Consider the following 22657-nt stretch of genomic DNA (forward strand, 5'->3'; position numbering starts at 1 on the left):
CAAGTGCCAAGAATTTCCTCTTAAGGGCTGTACTTTTTCAGTTGGAGATCTAATCACGAAACTTAAGATAGGCTACACCTTGGTAACAAGCACCTCCGTTTTATTGTGCTGGCATCTAACTGGAAATAAACCCATACCATCTTTGATACAGTGTGTTCAAATATCTTCTGTACATATTTTATAATTACAGTGAAGAATGTGAGAGTCAGGAGAAATTCTGAGTTATTTTACAGGTCTGTCCTGCTCTCCCCCACCAACTCTGTTCTCTTTGAAATAAAATATCTACATTCACACACCCATAACCCCCCTCATCTGCAGATGCAATATTAAGTTCACAAGATGTAGCATGAGTTTAAGCACTATATTAAAGTGTGAAGTACATTTTACTATCATTAGTTCGAAGCCCAGCATTTGTAAATCTTTTAAAATTAACTAGGCTGTTAAGATCCCATCACTCTGGCAGCAACCCAGCATAGCTGTGCCTTTAACAAAATAATTCTGTAATAAAACGAGATTTTACATGCTGAAACAAAATATTTTAAACCATCTTTCTGCCAATTGCTCATTTTAGTAATATTTGTGGAATTTAACCCCTCGCCCCACATATACAAACGTTCCCAAGGAAGATTATGCTAAGTTTTGGGTTAACCTCTGAATTACTAACTTTTTATATCAATCTTTTAATGAACACTTTTATTTTCTTTAAGAAGGAACCCAAGTCTTTTTTTTTTTTTTTTTTTTTTTTTGCGGTACGCGGGCCTCTCACTGTTGTGGCCTCTCCCGTTGCGGAGCACAGGCTCCGGACGCGCAGGCTCAGCGGCCATGGCGCACAAGCCCAGCCGCTCCACGGCATGTGGGATCCTCCCGGACCAGGGCACGAACCCGCGTCCCCCGCATCGGCAGGCGGACTCCCGACCACTGCGCCACCAGGGAAGGCCGGAACCCAAGTCTTGAAAAGACTTTAAGGCATGTATTCTTTAACTGTAACAAACGGTCGTGTTTGTTACAAACACGACCAGGCTAACTTCAACCAGAAGGGACTAATGAGTAGTTTTCACACTACATACGTGAACGCCTCTTAGCAAGGTGGATTAAATTCTGCCTCAGCTTCTCTTAATGTCTCCAAATATTTGCAATCATCTGTGACATCTGCTGTGTATTAGTTGACTGCTAGGGACAGAAACTCAATTTGAATCAAAAGGGTAAATTCATTATAAGGCTATTATTGGATCTAACAGAACCTGAGGACAGTAGTGCGGCTGGGCCTCCACAGACCACCTGGGCTGGTTCTCCGTCCACGATTTTGATCTATGCTTCTCTGTGTACTTCACCTTTATTTCTCTCTCACCACATAGTGGTTTTCTCCACGTGGTAGAAAACACGACAATGCACAGTTTCTGTGTTTTACATCTTACAGTTTTAGCCACCAGACAGTCCTCATATTCTCATCTTAGTAACCCAAACTCCTGTGGCACGTCTCCGAGCGGCTTGGCCCAGTCACTGCGGCTGGGGAAAGGGCATTATGACAGAGCCAAATTCAGGTAGGTCATTTCCTCTGCACCATATCAACCATGTGTGTGTTGTCACGTTGTGATGACAACTCTGTAGTTTTCTGGGGGGAGAAGGTGAAGATCCTTGGGACCCTGGAAGTATAGGCAACTGGAGCAGGCCTATGTTGGCTGGTTGAGGAATAAGAGAATGTTAAAAAGTGTCCTCTATTCTTCTCTACGTATATGTAACCTTGCGTTACTTATGCATTGCTTCGAATGCTGTCTTGGCAACACATTATCAAAACGTTCTGCTGAAAAGGTGCCAAATGGACCTCGTGCCCAGCAGTGCCCTGCCAACCATACTTCCAAAACAACAGTGCTCAGCATACCTCAGTGCGGCCAGCTGCTTCTAGCTGCCGTTTTCTTAGATCGTGCTGCTCATTAGGGGGTCCAGATAACATTCTGGGCTGTACAACTGATTTTCGGATCACAGGTTATCATCCAAAATATGATAAAGATGGAGCTCCAGTGGCACCATCGGTTAGCACGCGGTACTTATACAAAATATGATAAAGTTGGAAAACCACAAGGTCCAACTTCTTTGGAAATGATTATGCAATCTACAGGAAAACCTAAAGCTAGTGTTTTTGAATGATGATTCTAACACGGGTCATGGTCAAAGACAGATGTTATCTTTGTGTTAAATCCATTCTCCTTCTTAGCAACTAGAGAAGTCTCAATGAAAATCAGAAAAGCAAACAAAAACTCAACTTCCTTTGTGCGGGGAGGGGTGATATAGCTAATAGATTACAAAGCTCGAGTCTGGAGCTGTTCAGTTTGGAAGTTAATGGAAATTTTATTTGGAGACTAGTCCCTAAATTCAATTAAAATTGTGCATGTAACTAGAAACACGTGTCGACAAGACTTAAGGAGGGGAAGAATGAAATGGACAGTATTCCAAGTTTGGAAAACTTTGCCTTAATTCTTCCATTCTCAGTGTCTGAAAAATGATTTTAAGTGTCTTTCACACCAGCTCCACCCCACTTTGTAAACCTGACCAACTCTTTCTCTTGAGAATAGAGGTGAAAGGGGAGATAGATGAGATGGAGTCCTTAGTGAATATTTAAGGAGGGAATAATATTATATTTTTTTCCCCTCTCACTTAAACTTTTTTTTTAACTAGGAAAAACTCAAACATATACAATAGTAGAGAAAATAATGTACAGTGAACTCCATTCGCCTGTTACCTGGATTGCTCTGTCAAGATCATAAACCAATGGTAAATCCTCAGTTCTCAACTTACTTGATCTATCATTTGATATCAACCACCCCCTCCCACTTTCTTCAACAGGACACTGGAACACCTCACTCCCTTCACTCCAGCAACACTGGCTTCCTGACTATTCGTAAACATGGAAAAAGCTCAGTCTCGCTCAGATCACTTGCTCTTGTTGTTCCCCTTCTGGAATGCTCTTCTCTTGGATAACTAACTGCACAATTCACTTACCTCAGGTCTTTACTCAGTTGTCACCTTTTTCAGTGAGATTCTCCCTGGCCACCTCCTCCCTATAATCCTTTTCTCCTTCCCTGCTTTATCCTGCTCCTCCTCTGTTACTGTCATCTAATATATTACATTTTATTTTGTTGATGTCTTCTTTCTCCTCACAAAAATGAAGACCACAAATAGTACAGATTTTTGTTTCTTTTGTTTGTGCCTGGAAACTTACTTGGCAAATAGTAGTTGCTCAGTAAATATATGTTGAATGAATGAATGAGGACAAGTCTGATATTTGACTTAATGTTAACTAAAGTTAGGACTTTAGTCCTAACAGTTTGGTTTTTTACCAAATGTGGAATTTATGCCTTAGATCAGGTGCTGTATTTATCACTTTACATTGTTTATACTGCTTAGGCAGATTGTTAAGACTTAAAAAAAAAATACAAAACAACTATCCCACAAACTTCAGAACCAATGGACCTTTATGCTCATGTTCTAATCTAGATTCGGTAGAGCTAGCTTTGACTACTATTGATTTCAAGTGTGCTTTTGGCCAGCCTTCCACAAAATGGGGCTGCACTAAATACCTAGTAACCAAATAAAAACAGTAGAGATGAAGTAGAGATTAGAGCCAAATGGAATGTGAAACAAAGCTCTCAGCTGTGACACTATTTTATATTCCCGAGTGGTTGCAAATAATTCCTGAAAGTATTCGAGGTGTAAATTCAGTCTGTCCATTGGCCACCCCCTCCCTGCCCGGACCCCATCACTACCCTAACCCAGGGTTCGCCGGAGAGGTAGCCTTAACTCAGGTGAAGCACACCTGGTTCAAAGCTGAGAACACCACCCGATACTGAACTCTGCAAAACTGCAGCTCCAAAAAGGCTTTCTGACTGATGAATGCCTGATCAGGGGAGATCTTAGTGACTTTCGGTGGCTGGTACTTTTAAAAAGTACTCCACGTGAAGTTATGCTGCTTTCCCAAGGCCTCAATGCCTGCCTGGTCGGTCAGTCAAATCCACTAGCTTCAGACTCCCCTGTTATAGAAGTTCAGATCAGCAACAGTACGACAACTCTTCTTCGACTTTCTCCTTCAAAAATCATCAGCAGAACCTGTTCTACATTCCTGGTCCTCTGAACAACAAAGCAGTTAGAGGTTATTGTAACCAGGATAATGTGTGATCTGTGAAGAAGTGATGCTTCTGAGAAGCAGAAAATCTGCTTTCCAGAAATATGTTTAGAGACAGAAAGTAAGGGTTTTGTAAGGAAAAACATAACGTAAAAAGAAAAACTGCTAGTTATATAAGCCAAAAAAACTGCAGTTGGCTTTGATTTTATAAGTCAGAAAGTATAAAAAGACAGAAATATTTTAATGTAAGAAAGTTTAAATATGTATTAATTTACCTTATTTTAAATATTTTACTACTGATAGCATTTATGTATCAAATACAAAGTAGTTTAGTAGTTTTTTTCAAAAATAAGAATTATTTCAGACTAGCTCTAAAAATATAGGTCCTTAAGTCTCTGAGAAATTAAAATGCAATAATTTTAGAGGCTAGTTTCAAGATTCAGTGTGACACAATATAACAACAGGCAGAGACTTTTCAGTATGCTAATATTTGATTGAAATATGAAGATATAGCTACAAACATACCCAGGTCTGAATCCCAAGAACACTGTGAAGCCAGTATTTCTTTAGGGGAGGAGAAGGGCTATTCTATTCAACTCAATTCATTTAGGAAAACCCATGCACAAGTCATTGTTCAACGCTCTTGGGGAGGGAATATAAAGACAAGCTGTAGGAGCCTAGAATTCAGAAGGGGAAATAAGACAATTGTGTAAATGCTTTTCAGAAAGTGAAGTAACTGACATATGAGAAACATAAAATGCTGGCGTGGGAGAATAATACTGATGATGATGATAATAGTTACCGCTACTACCATCAGCACCACTACCAGTACCACTACTGACTGACTCCCAAATATTCTAGATCTTGACATGTCTAATCCATCCAACAGTCCAGTGAGGTAGGCAGCATTCCCCCTCCCCCACAATTTATAAATGCAGAAACTGACATTTAAAGCATTTAGGTAAATTTGCCCAATATCATACAATCAGGTAAGTGGTGACCCCAGTACCTTTGCTCTAAGTATATCAGGCTGTCCCCCACCGTAGCCTGGACAAGGAAGAGAAAATATCTACCATGAGCTTTAAAGGAATGTGAGAACGCAAAAATGCTGGTGTTGGCAGCAAGGCACTCCACGTGAAGGAACACTCCTGGGCAAGGCACAGAGGTGGCACAGGGTGGGCTGTATTCTGTGAAAACTACTCGAAGTAGTTTCACAGGACTGCGGTGGTTTTCAAAGTACGCCCCTTGCAGCCTCCAGCTTCTCCTCAAATGTCTGAGGTACCGAGGAAGGATGAGAAGGAAAAGGCTAAAAGTGTAGGGGAAGAAGTGATCCACGGAACAGAACCTGGAGAACACTTCAGCTTAGTGTGATACAAGGAGAGAGTCTGTAAAGGACAGGAAGAACTAGAGGAATCTAAGAGAGTTCACATGGAAACCAGAAGAGCATTTCAGGAACGGGGTGTCAATTCTGGCAGATGGAGCAGAAAGGCCAGGCAAGCCGAGGACTCCAAGCTGGTTCTGGGCTGGAGATGAGGAAACAGTGGGTGAGATCAGCTCAGCGGTGTGGAGGGAGGGAGGGGCCAGGCTGCCAGGGTTTGAAGAGTGAGTTAGGAGTGAGGAAGTGGAGGGAGTAGGTGTGCCAGGCTTTTAAGGACTTTGGTGCAAAAAGGAGACAGGCTGTAACCTAGGAGTAACGATAATCTAAGGAAGGTTTAAAAAGGAATACACTATTCAAAAGTGGATGTAAAACAAGAAATGGTATTTCCAGAGTTAATTTTTAATTTCCTGAGTCCACTGCTGTAAGAATTTCAAAGCATTTTGGCATTCATATCTTGGCATGCGTATGAACTTAATTGTGGAGATAAATGCAGTAGCAGCTCAGACAGAAACCAAAAATCCTCTGCAAAATTACTGGAGTGGTTACATTAACTTCTCCTCAAACTTCTAATCCCCCAATCTCAACTATAACATAATGGCTAGAGGTCTTTCCACCAGTGGGTAAAGACAGGTGCCCCAAAATGTAGCACAGAAAAGTTTGTTAAATGAACACTAACACACAAAAAAACCTACTAACACATACAATGTGGTTATTCAAAAACTTCAGATCTTTTCCACTGTCAAATAATTTTCCTTTGTATTCATGTTTTATTTGCTTTACCTTAAGTCACCCCCTAATCACGCTGACATCTACTACTGATGATTATATTAGACCTAAAAGTGTTCTTAAACAAATGAAAAATACTGACTTCCATTCCTGAAAGTCCTGCTTCCAATTTTCAGGAGGAAATTAAATAATGTATAAATCAAATACTGGGCCTAAGCCCAGACAGCTGAACATCGTTTTGTCCTTTCAAGGCAAAGAGGAAGTGTCTGCTGTGGCAGGGACATGCCAAGAGAAATAAAGCTTAACCTCAGCCCCATGTGAAAGTGATTTTAGATAATCGGGGGTGTCTACAAATAGGTTAAAAATGGGACCACATACTAACAGGGAACTTTCCATGGAAGTTAAAAAATGTATCAAGCTCCAACCCCCACCTTAAAAACAAACTACGTTTGGGAAATGGCATGGCCTTAGAAATTCTATATAAAGGCAGTAGAGGAAAGGGAAAGTACACAGGGAGGAGAGAGTTGACAAGTCAAAGGGAAATTAAAACTTGTTTCCGCTTAGCATTTGCTGTAGGCTCACAATTTGATTTCTTTGTAACTGCAATTGCCAGATTCAAAATGATGTATGCACGTGAAGAGGAAGGAAAAGAGGGGGAGGGAGGCAGGAAAGGAGGGAGGGAGAGGGAGGGATGACTATGAATATGAGTGTGTGGGTAGAGTGGCAGATGGTGAAAAATTCTTTAGCTCAGGGACCACCAAATTTATTCTGCAAAGGGCCAGAGAGCAAATATTTTAGGCGTTGTGGAGAACACGGGCCCTCCTGTAACTACTCAAATCGCTCTTGTCGTGTGCAAGCAACCATAGGCAGTATGTAAATGAATGAGCTGTGGCTGTGTGCCAATACAGCTTTATGGACATTGAAATTAGAACTTCATGTTTTTACCTCTGCTTTTGATTTTTCTTCAATCACTTAAAAACGTAAAACTATTCTTAGCTTATGGGCCTTACAAAAACAGATTGTGGGACATATCTGACCTGCAGACTGTAGTTTGCTGACCCCCCTGATTTAGATAGAACATTCCTATGAAACTGGGCTTGACTCAAATTTGGGATTCTGGGTAATAAAAACTGCTGTTTTTTTTTTTTTTTTGTCAGTAGCTGAACAAAAAAATGGTAGTAATGGTCAAAAGCATTTATTTGGAAGATAAAGCAGACTCTCTCTAACCCTGTGAAAAAGACAAGCATCTCTATTTGTTTCTAGCAGGATACTTATACAAGTATGAAATCAAAGTTTATTCAGTATGAAATTTTGAAGCCAAATGCTATATAACCATTAATATGCAACATTATTTGGGGATCAAGAATGTTTTAAAATATTATCCCCTTTATCAGAAGTTAATATTTTATAAACATCCTTTGCAGCATAAGGCTAGTCTGGAATTACACATAAATTTCCATCATCACCTCTATGGAAACCAGAGAGCTGGTGACTAGAAGCGTTTTCTGGTGGAACATATGCTTTACAGATCACATGGTGATAAAAACTTTATGAAGCATCTGACCTAGACTTCCAGAAACAAAGGAAATATAAAAGTGCAAGGCATCTACATTCAAAGTTTTTGTGAAGCAAAATAACTTTTATACATTAAATATTCTGTTATAGAACAAACACTGACTTTCTCTTTCTGCATTGAAAGGGAAAATCTTATAAAACATCGTGGTAGGTGTCTCACTACCTTGATATAGAAAACAGCATTCTTCTTCCTCTCCTTAGGCCTCCTTTGTGCGTGTGTGTGTCTCTGTGTGTGTGTGTGTGTGTGTGTGTTTATTTCCGGTACGTCTTCTCAGTAATGGGAACAAATGAGGACTTCTTTTTTAGGGAACTGCTCCTCAGCCACGCCAACCCTTTATAAGCTGGTCACAGTGCCCTGTACCTCGGGCCACAGGGGTAGCTGCATGACCCAGCTGGTTGAGACAGGTTGTATCCTAAGGGTAACAGTGATCCAAGGAAGGTTTAAAAAGGAATATACTACCCTAAAATGGTTGTAAAACATGATTATTTCCAGAGTTGTATTTTTGTCAACCAATCACTCATGGGACACAGGATCCCGATCGATGTGTAGTGTATACTCACGCTCGTTTTAGAGAATTTGGAACATACTTTTTTATTTGATGGCAAGTTCTGCACAGGATAGCAATCCTCTATCATATTATTGTTTGTATAAGGAAATATAATTCTTCCAACAACGATCTGTTTTGCGGTGGTCTGCTTTATGGCACTGCTTCTAGGAATTCATCGTGGGGAAGCATGCTGCCTCAACCATCCACATGGAAGCGACTGAGGCTGGAGGAGAGGGAGAGCTGCAGAGAGTGGAAAGGCCTAGTGTGTAAAACAGGCAGCGGCGCTGAGGGTAGGCTCAGTGAGTAGCCCTTTTATTTCTTCTCTCCTTCTTCATTTCATCCCATCTGTACTGTTATTATTATTTTTAGTACACTTCGCTTTATTATTTAGAGCAGTTTTAGGTTCACGGTAAAACTGAGTGGGAAATACAGACACCCCCACCCCTGCATACACACAGCCTCCCCACCATCGACATCCCCCAGCAAGTGGTATAGCTGTTATAGCTGATGAACCTGCAGCAACACATCATTATCACCCAAAGTCCAGAGTTTACATTAGGGTTCACTCTTGCCATTGTATATTCCATGGGTTTGGACAAATGTATCTACCATTACAGTATCATACAGAGTAGTTTCACTGCCCTAAAAAATCCTCTGTGCTCTGTCTCTTCATCCCTCTTTCCCTCCTAACCCTTGGCAACCACTGATTTTTTTACTAGTTTATTGGTTTTGCCCTTTCCAGAATGTCATACAGTTGGAATTATGTAGCATATAGCCTTTTCAGATTGGCTTCTCAGTGATATGCATTTAAGGTTCCTCCGCGTCTTTCTATGGCTTGATAGTTCATTTCTTTTTTTTTTTTTTTTTACTGGGGTATAGTTACTTTACAATGTTGTGTTAGTTTCTGCTGTACAATGGAGTGAATCAGCTATATGGATACATATATCCCCTCCCTCCTGGACCTCCCTCCCCACCCCCATCCTGCCTATCTAGGTCATCACAGAGCACCGAGCTGAGCTCCCTGTGCTATACCACAGGTTCCCACTAGCTATCTGTTTTACACATGGTAGTGTATTTATGTCAAACCTAATCTCCCAATTCATCCCACCCTCCCCTTCCCCTCCTGGCTTGATAGATTATTTCTTTTTAGTGCTGAATAATATTTCATTGTCTGGATGTACCAGTTTATTTATCCACTCGCTTACTGCAGGACACCTTTGTTGCTTCCACAATTTTTGTAGTGATTCTTTTTTTATTTTAATTTCTTTCTTCTGCTTTAAAGTCAAAATATGTCAAAACCAGACAGGGTCTTAAATAGCAACCCATACACTCCTCAAGACAGCTATGAAAAAACAGAGGCCCAGAGGTTAAGTGAAGGCCCACAGTATTGTTCACTTCCTTGTGCATTTGTCTGAACCCAGCATCCAACATCTACCACCTAAAGGTACTGCTCTTCTCACTGGCAGCCTGCAGGTCTGAAGATCTGTTAGTCTTTGGATTCGAATGCTTAATCCAGGTTTAACACCCCGAAAGTCACATTTGTTTGTTTGTTTGTTTGTTTTTTGGTACATCCAGTATTATAAAAAAATACGACTCATATATCTTTTAAAAATTTTGCCAGCTATTTGCTTGCTAATATTAGAGACAAAATATTCAGATAATAATTTAATCTTCACAGTGACTCTAGGAAGTAACTACTATTACTACAACTACTACACATACAAGAAAACTACCCAGGGTCACCGAGCTAGTAAATAGCAGAGATGGGATTCAAATCCAGGACTGCCTAATTTCAGACACTGAGCTCTTCATCTCTCTGCTATACTTCCAATTGTATATATTTATATATATATTTCTTCTAGTTGAAGCTTAAAAAAAACTGTCTTTTTAACCAGAGATAACTAAACTCACAGTAAGGGAAAAATTAGTAATTTCAGGTTTCTTTACCATGGTCCTAAACCCTGGGGTTTATTTTAGTGTCCACAAAATGCAAGGTGCCATTTATATAAGAAACACATAGATTAAGACATAAAATTTCCCCTTAAAACTTTAGCATACAACTCACCCTAATGTGGAAACATAACTAATTTATGGAATGTACATAAGCAAGGAAAAGCATCAGTACTGTAACTATGCATTTATCACCTGCTTTATGTTTTTATAGTTTCACAAACAAAATTTAAATAAGCCAATTAAATCAGTTAGCTAAGCATATAAGCCGGACTGCCACAGGACTTTCCTATCCCTCCAAGTCATTTCCCTGGCCCTAAAGAGACTAAAATAATGAAAAAACAAAACAAAACAAAAACACAGCAGTAGGTAAGGGAGTTTAAAAGATCAAACCAAACAAGGACAGAAGAGGCTACCAGAACTTTATGCAAACACTGCTTGCAAACACATCTGCACTACCTCCGGTTTCATCACTTGGTTTCTGCAGGACCCCAAAGTCATTTAAGAGAAAAGTGAATGCATAGACTCAAGGGTAGAAATGGGATATTTTACAGAGTGTGGCTGTTTACATTTAACTGGAACACACATGAGGTGAGATGGTGGAAACTGAAGGGGGTAAAAAAAAAAAAGACAACCATCCAAGGGTCTGTCTGAGGAAAAAGTACTGCAGAGAAAATTAAGATAAATGTAATTCAATTAAAATACAAAGTGCTTCCAGCACACTTGGATATGAAAGCAAATACATCTGCACAACTCAAGAAATACAAGCAAATGTGTTCAATCATGAAAACTATGAGTTGTGTTTTTACTCTGACCCATCCAGCAAATTACTCTGGGATTCTTCTTCTTACTGCAAATTATGACCCTCAGTAAACTTGACTTTGACCAAAATGTTTCAGATCACAGTGCTGCCAGTACTATGGTGAGATCAACTAGAGTTCTTCATCCTAGATTCTTGCCTCAATTTCTTCCATATAAGAATGACATCCTCTCATTACCAGATAGCCTCTCAAAACACATGGCCTATTCTAATGGATAGTCCAATTATCATTTCCAGATTAAATCAGTGCCTAAAGCACTTGAACTAGAGAATTGGGTAACAGGATATGATAGGGTTTAAAAAATTATGTACTCTTTTATATAATTAATCTGAACCTTGCCTAACCCAGCAGTGATCCCAACTTGTTATCAGCAACTATCAAAACTCATACCCAAGGGAAAAGGAAGTAAGTGAAGTCTCTTTATCTCCTGTGACTGCCTTGGTGAATGCCTGGGACTCACAAAAATGCTTGTTACTATAGTTAAGATAAAACAGTTTCAGATATTCCAAAAAACATATACTACGTCTTTCCAGAGAAGATGGGAGAGTGTTCAGTGAGGTAAAATTTCACAAAAATAACATTGCATGCATTCAGCCTTTCACTCATCGAACATTTATTAAGTATTAATACAAACTGTGGCCCAGGCACTCATAGTGTTCTTCAATCAATCAATTCATTCTAAGATTCTGAAGCTTTAACACTGTATTACAAAAGGCACTATTTCTGGACAATGTAAATGGTTTTCAGATCACTGCAGAAGGGCAAGTATTAAAATAACACAGAAAACCCTTTAAGGCAACACTGAGTTACAAGTAACATACGACATAGAATAATTCTTTGTGATACTGAATATGAGACTAGATTATCAAGCAGGTCAGAAAGAAAAAGCTAGAGTAGAAGCTTAACGAACAAAAATGTTACACAGATAAAAGGTCCTGACCTAAAGAGTAATTACGTAAAGCCAGGAGACTAAGGAATTACTTGTCACCTCAGTATATTCAATCGTACTTTCTGATGAGAAAGCAATATTAATTTATAGTAAAAAAACTTCCATAAGTACATGACCATCCATGCATATAGAGCATCTCCTCTTTATGCAATAGATCTATATTAATTAGAACTTAACACAATAGCTCATGTTTTCAATGGAATGGGGAGAAATTCAAACAAAATGAAAACTAGTCTGGATATCAACTCTAAAATCAAAGATGACATAAACAGATGGAGAAATATACCATGTTCTTCGATTGGAAGAATCAATATTGTGAAAATGACTACACTAACCAAACCAATCTACAGATTCAATGCAATCCCTATCAAACTACCAATGGAATTCTTCACAGAGTTAGAACAAAACATTTTACAATTCGTATGGAAACACAAAAAGACCCGAAATAGCCAAAACAATCTTGAGAAAGAAAAACGGAGCTGGAGGAATCAGGCTCCCTGACTTCAGACTATATTACAAAGCTACAGAAATCAAGACAGTATGGTACTGGCACAAAAACAGAAACATAGGTCAATGGAACAGGATAGAAAGCGCAGAGATAAACCCATGCACATATGGTCACCTTATCTTTGATAAAGGAGGCAAGAATATACAGCGGAGAAAAGACAGCCTCTTCAGTAAGTGGTGTTGGGAAAAGTGGACAGCTACATGTAAAAGAATGAAATTAGAACACTCCCTAACACCATACACAAAAATAAACTCAAAATGGATTAAAGACCTAAATGTAAGGCCAGACACCATCAAACTCTTAGAGGAAAACATAGGCAGAACACTCTATGACATAAATCACAGCAAGATCCTTTTTGACCCACCTCCTAGAGAAATGGAAATAAAAACAAAAATAAACAAATGGGACCTAATGAAACTTAAAAGCAAAGGAAACTACAATCAAGATGAAAAGACAACCCTCAGAATGGGAGAAAATATTTGCAAATAAACAATGGACAAAGGATTAATCTCCAAAATATACAAACAGTTCATGGAGCTCAATATCAAAAAAAAATTCAATTAAAAAATGGATGGAAGACCTAAACAGACATTTCACCAATGAAGACATACAGGTGGCCAAGAGGCACATGAAAAGATGCTCAATATCACTAATTATTAGGGAAATGCAAATCAAAACTACAATGAGGTATCACCTCACACCAGTCAGAATGGCCATTATTAAAAAATCTAGAAACAATAAATTCTGAAAAGGGTGTGGTGAAAAAGGAACCCCCCTGCACTGTTGGTGGGAATGTAAATTGATACAACCACTATGGAGAACAGTATGGAGGATCCTTAAAAAACTAAAAATAGAACTACCATATGACCCAGCAATCCCTCTACTGGGCATATACCCTGAGAAAACCATGATTCAGAAAGAGTCATGTACCACAATGTTCACTGCAGCACTATTTACAATAGCCAGGACATGGAACCAACCTAAATGTCCATCGACAGATGAATGGATAAAGAAGATGTGGCACATATATACAATGGAATATTACTCAGCCATAAAAAGAAATGAAATTGAGTTATTTGTAGTGAGGTGGATGGACCTAGAATCTGTCATACAGAGTGAAGTGAGAAAGAGAAAAACAAATACCGTATGCTGACACATATATATGGAATCTAAAAAGAAAAGAAAAGAAAAGAAAAGAAAAAGGTACTGATGAACCTAGTGGCAGGGCAGGAATAAAGACTTAGACGTAGAGAATGGACTTGAGGACACGGGGAGGGAGAAGGGTAAGCTGGGACGAAGTGAGAGAGTGGCACTGACATATATACACTACTGAATATAAAATAGTTAGCTAGTGGGAAACAGCAGCATAGCACAGGGAGATCAACTCGGTGCTTTGTGACCACCTAGAGAGGTGGTATATGGAGGTTGGGAGGGAGACACAAGAGGGAGGGGATATGGGGACATGTGTATGCATATGGCTGATTCACTTTGTTGTATAACAGAAATTAACACAGTATTGTGAAGCAATTATACTCCAATAAAGATAAAAAAAGAAAGATGTTCACAGACACCTCAAACTCAATGTTTACTCTTTTTTTTTTTTTTTTTTTTTGCGGTACGCGGGCCTCTCACTGCTGTGGCCTCTCCTGTTGCAGAGCACAGGCTCCGGACGCGCAGGCTCAGCGGTCATGGCTCATGGGCCCAGCCGCTCTGCGGCATGTGGGATCTTCCCGGACCGGGGCACGAACCCGTGTCCCCTGCATCGGCAGGCAGACTCTCAACCACTGCGCCACCAGGGAAGCTCAATGTTTACATTTTTAAAGTTTGGGATTCTGTATATTATTTTTCAAAAAGACGGATGATATTTTACTATGCATTGTACTATATATAATAAAGGGAAAAACTCAAGCTTATGACAGTTCATTATATATGGATTCACAATACTATGGGTCAAATAAAATATTCATGAAATAAGACTCAAGTTGAGGCTTGGGGATAACTGAATCCAACCTCCTTCTTTAATTTTCCAGCCCCCTACCTACAAAACCATCTATATCCACAATCATCCTAACTTCTTTGTCAACAGTGTAAGGGAGCAAGGGCTCCCTTCCTTCAGCTGGAGGCCAAATCCTTCTTTGTGCCCATGAACCCAGCCCTCTGTGACCTTCCTTCATTAGTTCTTCCTTTCCTCATTTTCCTCTCGGATATTTTCATTCTCCCTTTTCTATTGACTCTTCCTCCTCAGCCTATAAACATACTTGTCTCTCCCACTCTCACCAATATCTCTCTAGATACAAATCTAATCTCTCTCTTCCCTTTTTCATTCAAATTTCTTGAAAGAGATATCTACAGTAATATCTCATCTCCATTTTCACTTCAGTTCTCTACAATCTAGTTTTTGTCTTCATTACTCCACTGACACTGCTCTCAATGAAGTCACTAATGAACCACATACAGCTAAACCCAATAGACCTGAACCTCTCAGCTGCATTTGGTAATGTTCTTTATCCCATTGGCTTCTAGAACCCATCCCTCCCCAGTCATTTCTGTTCTGTTTCCTGTGTTCACCTTTTAGATTTTGGTGATCTCAGGTTTCCTTCTTGGACCCATTATTCTTCTCATTTTATATATTCTACAGTGTAATTTCCTTTATTCTCTTGGATTCATCTCCTAATTTGTATACTCAACTACTACCTGCTGACATCTCTTCTTAGTTGATTCAAAAGTCCTTGATACTGAACATGTCCCAAACTGGATTTATTACTTTTACATCCCAATTGACCTGTATTTTTTCCTCTCACTTGGTGGCACTATCATTACCCAAGGTAGCTACCTGACAGTCACCTTTGATTCTTCTATTATCCTCCTAACTAATTCATCTTTAAGTCTTGCTTCCTAAATGTTTTATGAATCTACCCTCACTTCACCAGCCTTAACCAATACAAGTATAGCTCCTAATATTCCTTTATGTGGGCTATTATCTGGGCTTCTAGTCATGTCTATCTTAAATCTACTCTTCACACCACAACTAGAGAATTTAGGTAAAACATGAACCTTGCAGTAGTGAAACTGAACCAAGTTTTGTTTGAGGCTCACTTTCAGAGTCACTCTCAGGATGGATGGGGGTAGTATTAGATATATTATAGGCAAAGAGGACAAAGTTGAGTTAATCATGACCTGGTGTGGGAGCACAGGACTGGACTATATCCTCTGTCCAGATCTCTTGTCAATTCTGCAGCTGTATAAGGCAAAAAAGGCACCCTAGGGCTTCCCTGGTGGTGCAGTGGTTGTGAGTCCGCCTGCCGATGCAGGGGGCACGGGTTCGTGCCCCGGTCCGGGAAGATCCCACATGCCACGGAGCGGCTGGGCCCGTGAGCCATGGCCGCTGAGCCTGTGCGTCCGGAGCCTGTGCTCCGCAATGGGAGAGGCCACAACAGGGAGAGGCCCGCGTACCGCAAAAGAAAAAAAAAAAAAAGGCACCCTAGACTCCTTCCCACTCTATGAGAGAAAACACTCTCCCCAAACCTCATCTTTGCTCAGCCTAACCTACTTCTCTACTCAAAGTAAAAAAAAAAAAAAAAAACAGGAGGAGCTCTGTTTATACAGATGGACTCACAGGAGGTTTCTAGGTCAATTTTTATTAATTAAGCCACTGGTTACTTCTGTGCTTAAGGAAATCACAATCTACTTGAAGAAAGGTACATGAACAATTTTATAATACAATGTGATAGGGAGAGTTTTCTGGAAGAATTGAGAAAAGGAAACTAAAGAGAATGGGTCAAGAGGCTTCCTGAAACAAGAATACCTAAGTCAAGGAGTAGGTGTTAGGTAAAGAGGGTTAGAAAATTCTACAAAGAAGAAACAGCATAAGCATAAGTAGAAAGACAAAAAAAGAGAGGTACAGGACACTTAGCACCATTTTGTTACTGAAGTAAAAACCAAGGGGCCTAGAGTGGTAATAGATGTACAGGTAGGAGAGGCCTTTGGTGTATGCATGCCAAGGAAGGGTTTTAAGCAGGTAAGTAGCCAGTGATTCTTCAGAGAATCAACCAATGACAGAAGTTAAGTCATCTACACTGAGCCCCTTCCATTATGAAGGGCACAGTGATCTTTTAATCACTAGAAAAACAATTCTTCTGGATTTGAATTTGGATTACCTGTCATAGCTCTCCCAGAGCCACTATACAGTGACCCTCTGAATGCATAATGTACTGCCGACATATCCCAAGGGTAACGCCTACGTTCAATAAAGTCAATTGTCACTTAAGAAAGTAATGAGCTGATACTCACTGTATTCACTTCTACAGCAAGAATATAAGCGTCCAGAAATTAAGGGATGAGGCAGAAGAGATTTAAAGACCCAGGATTAGAATTTTTGCTTCCCCTTCATAACAAAAGGTCTTAAAAGTTTTAGTTTCCAAAGGAGGAATGCTTCCACTTGCAAACATAAGACTCAACTGAAGCAGGAGCTGAGTCTGCTACCCGGCTATTTTGAGTTTCTTTTCTCACTGAGAGAACAGGAAAAGATAGGGAGAAAGAAAGAGAAAGAGAGGGAGAGAGAGAGAGGGAGAGAAGGAGGGAGGGAGGGAGGGAGGAGGGGAGGAAGGGAGGGAGGAGGGGAGGAAGGGAGGGAGGAAGGAAGGAAAGAAGGAAGGAAGGAAGGGAGGGAGGGAGGGAGGGACGAAGAAAAAGGTCCACAGTGTTGGTAAGCAGAGGTCAGGACTGATAGTGCATAATAGAGGCTCAGAAGGGTATGAGTGGAACCTTGGTAACCTCTGGGGCAGAACATCTTGTACTTTGATGACTGTTGGTTAGGACTATTGGATGACCATCACAAAACTAAACAAACAATTTCATCCAGAGCTCAGATTCTTCAGGAATGTAGGTTTGGGTCATGCCAACAGTAAGAACTCTACTCTGACTTGGTGAAATACTAATCAAAGGCAAAGAAGAACATGAAGTGTCAGTGGAGAAACCAAACACAAAAACTATGAGTATAGCCTCTACCACTTCTTCCTTGCTTATATATAGCTAGAGTACCTAAGGAAAAATCCCTTTCCTTTTTTCTTTCCTCTTTTTAAATGATACTCTCTTTTATCATTTGCTTCTCCTCTACCCTCTTCCTTTCCCTAACTATTCTATACAGAGGATACTGGCAATAGTTAAATTTGCAATTTAATCCCTAGGTTATTGAATCTTGCAAGGCCACAGGCAAGATGAGATCAGGATGAAACCACAGAAAGAATGGAGATCACTACGAGATTATGAACTTGGAAAACAACAGTCACATAGTGTTACTTCTAGCTGCTCTCTTTAGTTGGGGAGAGCACAGTACATTTATAGTTATTTACAAATAACAAGGTATTGTGCTTCACATACAGATGGAAGTATGGGAAGGTAAATGTGCCTAATCTATGCATTCACTCAAGAATAGAATATACACACTTAATCAATTATAGATGGCCCATCTCAAAATACTTTCCTCTTCTCTGGGCAATTAGTCTTCCAGCAGCCATCTAAAAGCTATGACCTTGTGTGCTCCCCACCAACCCAGCTAATTAGTCCAGGGGCAGACACATGACTCAGAATGGGCCAATCAGATTCTTTCTCTAGGGACTCTGGAACTGAGAGACACAAAGAAGAGTTGCGGGTAGCTGATTCACATTCATGGCTGCAGAGTAGTTATAATTCCTGTTGTTGAAGACTGTGGAATCCTTCTAGCTCCTGACCTTACAAAGGCCTATTCCTTAAATACTGAGATCACAGTCTATTTTGAAAACATCCTTTGTTTTTGCTCAAGTCAGTTCCAGCTGTTTTTTCTTACTTACAACAAATAGAAACTTAACTACTATATTCTTACATATACTGATATGGAAATACTGTTTGCCCACTCATCAGGCTGAAAATATTAGTCAGTTTTGATGCTTTTTATCCATCAACTACTAACTTTTGTAATTGTTATTTTGATTATTTTCTTTTTTCATTTCAGTCTTCTTCCTACTTTATACTACTCACCTTGTAATAGATTCCTGACTAGCCAACTTGTTCCCAGAATAAATTTCCTAAATTATAGCTCTGATATCACTTCAAAACTCTTCAAAAGTTCATTGGTGTCTGCCTAGTAAATAACAAGCTTCCAGCCATGTGCATATTCTAGGTTCCCTACAATATAAGCCTTACCTGCCTTAGAACCTTACCTCCAAACGCTCTTCGACACTGCCCATTTCTCAGTGCATATCCAGGCTTTAGCAAGCTGTATCCTTTTCTGCCTCTCTCTCTGCCTAAAAGGTATTCTCTTCCATAGTCTCCTTATAAAACTCTACTTATCCTTTAAAGGCTCACCAAAATGTTAAGTATTTCATAAAGCCTTTCTGATAGGCCCCCACTGGATGGCCTCCCTACTTCCTTTTAAGTTTCACTGCATTTATTTCCCTTTCTGGACTTCTTCAATGGCTCTCATAATTTCCTTCACCATTTATTTTGAAACTTCTGAGATCTGTCCCTTCAGTGAGGGTTAGATTTCATCCTGGAAACCTCTGGAGGCAACTTGAACATTTCCATGGGTTACCCATGATAAACTAAGAGCTTGCCAACTTGAGGTTTTGACTGGTTTGCTCTCTTCTGGTCACGGTACTTCAAATTACCCTAGAAATGCATGAAAATTACGTGAAGCAGGTCCATAACCTGCTAGCACTTTTTCCTTCAGTTTTTCCTAACATGAAAATTTACTTTTCTAAATTACAGTAATACATGCACATGGCTAAAATAAAGAAGAGGTTATTTTAAAAAGCAATAGCCCCTTCCTCTCCATTCTATTCCCCAGACTAGTTTCTAACACTTAAAAAGAAAAAATCTTCTGGTGGTTGCTTATCTTTAAATCTTGATTTATCAACTTCAGACATCATCTGTTGATATCATATCATATATGTATATTTAGCTTATTTATACCTCCACTTTCCTTTTTTTTTTTTTTTTCCTTGTGGTACGCGGGCCTCTCACTGTTGTGGCCTCTCCCGTTGCGGAGCACAGGCTCCGGACGCACAGGCTCAGCGGCCATGGCTCACAGACCCAGCCGCTCTGCGGCACGTGGGATCTTCCCGGACCAGGGCACGAACCTGCGTCCCCTGCATCGGCAGGCGGACTCTCAACCACTGCGCCACCAGGTAAGCCCTCCACTTTCCTTTTTTATTTAGTCACATTAAACAATTTACTTTAATCTCTATTTCTTGTTCCATTAACTACAGACAGTATATATCTTGATTCCTTACTTTGCAAGATTAGGATATTAATGTCATTTTCCTCAGTGTACTTCTCTGCCCCCTTCCTCATCTCAATTTTATTACTGTTGGTGTTCATAACTTTTACCTTTTGTTCTGTAACTATAATTAAGCTTTGTCTATAGATTGATTCTGAAGTTGAAAATCAATAAAGAATGTTTAAGCATGTTATCTAATGACTCTTTCTAACCCAACACACACTTTTAATATTTTTTTCCTTCCTCAAAATTTGGGTTCTTCTGGCATCTCAATCGTTACACCTAGTCTATGGAGCCCACTCTCTCTTTACCCTGACACCTGTCTCCTGAAACCCTACATTTTCCTGTTCTATATGGACTAACTGCTCTCTAGACCTGCAGCACAGTTCTCATCCTAAGACTTTCTATTATTACTCTTCCCGTGGCTTCCTATTTCTTGAATTATTTCTTTGTTTAGCTGGTATACAATCTTAAGTAACTTTGTAAAAAAGAGTACATGCTGAGTCCCTTCTAGAATATTAGAAAATGCCTTTATTTAATCCTCACATTTCTAAAGTCTGGTTTGGCATATAATGCTAGGTTAAAGACAATTTTCCTCAATATTTTGAAGGAAATCTTCCAATGTCAGTACCTTTGTCTTCTCCCAACTCCCTGCCACACACACACACACACACACACACACACACACGCACGCACACACACACACACACTCTTACTGAAAACATTCAAAACCATTCTAAAGAAACAATGGCTATCCAAGGAAATCAGGATTTAAGGGCATAGGCTTTGGAGTCATACTTGGGTTTAAATCTTGGATCTACCAGACGTTATCTGTGAGATCTTGAAAACATTATTTTAAGCTAGTTTCTTCCTCTGTAAAATGACTGTACTAATTTTGTTTCTCATAGGGTTATTGTATTAAATTAGAAAATTTTGTATCTCATAGCTAGATTAAGTTAGGGTTATTGTATTAAATTAGATACTGTATGACTTATTAGATATTGCTAGACTTATTATTATGTCTAGCACATAGTAAGTGCTCAACAAAATTGTGGCAAACATTACTAATATTACTAGTATACTACCTGATTAGTGAATGTATAATAAAGGCCAATAGAGAATCTGGTGGCTATAGATTTATCTACCATTTTTTCCCAGTACAAATTATTAATAACCTAATTCAAGTGGAAATCATACATGTCCTTCTGTTTCTACAGGTGGATATGTTCTCCTTTTGGTTGTAATTTGCCTCTAATTCCTGAAGTTCCAGCTCTTCTGGAACATCCAGAAAAAAACTGAAGCTGATAAATAGGGTTCTGATGTGAGATGACAAGAAGCAAAGCAACGCCAAACTGATTTTTACAGCCATTTAGCATCCAATGTCGGAGACTGAGGGGGAATACATTGTTATACAGCAACAGCATAAAGGAATGAGCAGCGGAAGTTCACAGGCTGGAGACACAGTTGTGCATAACTAAGCTTTACAAATATGCAGCCCAATCCTGAAGATGGACTTCGTGTGGGTCTACTAAAGCCACGGTGGCATTTCCGTTACATCCATACACGTAGAGAATGAGTTATCTGTCAACAGCCATCTCTGGAAACAAAAAGCAAAACACTTTCTAGCAGACAGAAGCTCAACAATGACTCCTGGTACTATCTGAGCCTCAGGGCTGAATGATGAAATTTTGCACTGCCTCTGCTGACTGGTGGAAGCATTTATAAGTTGATAGGAAAGATCATTCTTGCCAACACCTCAAACAATTTCACTGTGTACTACAGTGCGTTATTAACGACATCATGATTCTTAGCATATGAAGTCTTTCCAAAATTATTATAGGTAAATTATATTCACGTTCCAATGAGCAAACCAAAATTATTAGTATCACCTTGGAGCATGAAAAAAAAACACCAAAATATTAAGAATGCCCAGGGTAGAATTTTAACTGTAGGACCAGAATGACTTTTCGGTATAAGTTACAATTTCAAATGAAAAGCTTAAATTTATTCAAATGTACGTGCATCACAGTTCCATCAAATGAACAATGAGTCTCAAGTACCCAGAGATCTTTGTTCTCAGTAGTGGGTAAGCCAGCTATAAACCAAAGGAGAATAAGAGGACAGCTTAACCCACAGGGATCAGGACATCCTTCAAGCCATGAACCTTGCATGAAAAGCAACATAAAATGAGGCTGGCAGGCAAGGACACCAAGTAAGGCCGCAGGGACTGAGTCTTGCCTAAGTCAAGGGGTGATATTCACAGGGATCTCCCTGGAACTGTGCACTGCTGTGTTCCTGCTGGCAGGAATTTACCAGTGCTGTCAACCTTGATAACAAAAAGATCCTCATTAAATTAAAACAAGATGAAGAAAAATAACAGATAGATATTTTTAACTCTTTCTACAGGAAGAAAACCGGAAGATGATAAAGAACTGAAGAACATCCTCAAGCTATTCCAACCATTATTTTCTTGCCAAGTTGGGAAGGCACAATTTTCCTTAAAGGTATGTTTAATTAATTCTTTGACCTTGAAAGTAGCCCCTAAGTGAGGGACTTCTCTGGAGTGCTAGTCACTCTCCAGCACTGTGCTGCAGTGGACCACAGGGATCTCACCTATCATGCTAAACCTGGGTACATCCTATTACCTATGTGGACATGACCCCGTGGTACTGCTTCTTCACAGGTGTCACAAAAACTATCTTTGGAGAATGAATGAGGGATAAAAATGATGGACTGTTATTGATTTTCCCATGTAAATTGCTTTCCATGGTTTTCAAGATAAAAACATCCTCTGAGTAGAAATGGTAATCTGTGCATCTGCTTTTTAGGT

The 22657-nt window shown here is 39.6% G+C and overlaps 1 protein-coding gene across 5 annotated transcripts in view; it reads right to left on the minus strand.

The window, feature by feature from the left end:
- The window catches only part of AFG2A (AFG2 AAA ATPase homolog A), a 356296-nt gene that overhangs the window by 12979 nt on the left and 320660 nt on the right, over nt 1-22657 (minus strand). The window contains exon 17 of one of the 5 annotated variants that reach the window (XM_073804853.1): nt 8432-8584. The exons of the other annotated variants lie outside the window; for them this stretch is intronic. Within the exon in view, the coding sequence (XP_073660954.1) occupies nt 8540-8584 (45 nt within the window). The 3' untranslated portion in view covers nt 8432-8539. Of the gene's footprint in view, nt 1-8431; nt 8585-22657 lie in introns of those variants that run through there. 5 annotated transcript variants of the gene reach the window in all.

This window comes from Tursiops truncatus, chromosome 5, assembly GCF_011762595.2.
Source record: "Tursiops truncatus isolate mTurTru1 chromosome 5, mTurTru1.mat.Y, whole genome shotgun sequence".
Lineage (NCBI taxonomy): Eukaryota > Metazoa > Chordata > Mammalia > Artiodactyla > Delphinidae > Tursiops > Tursiops truncatus.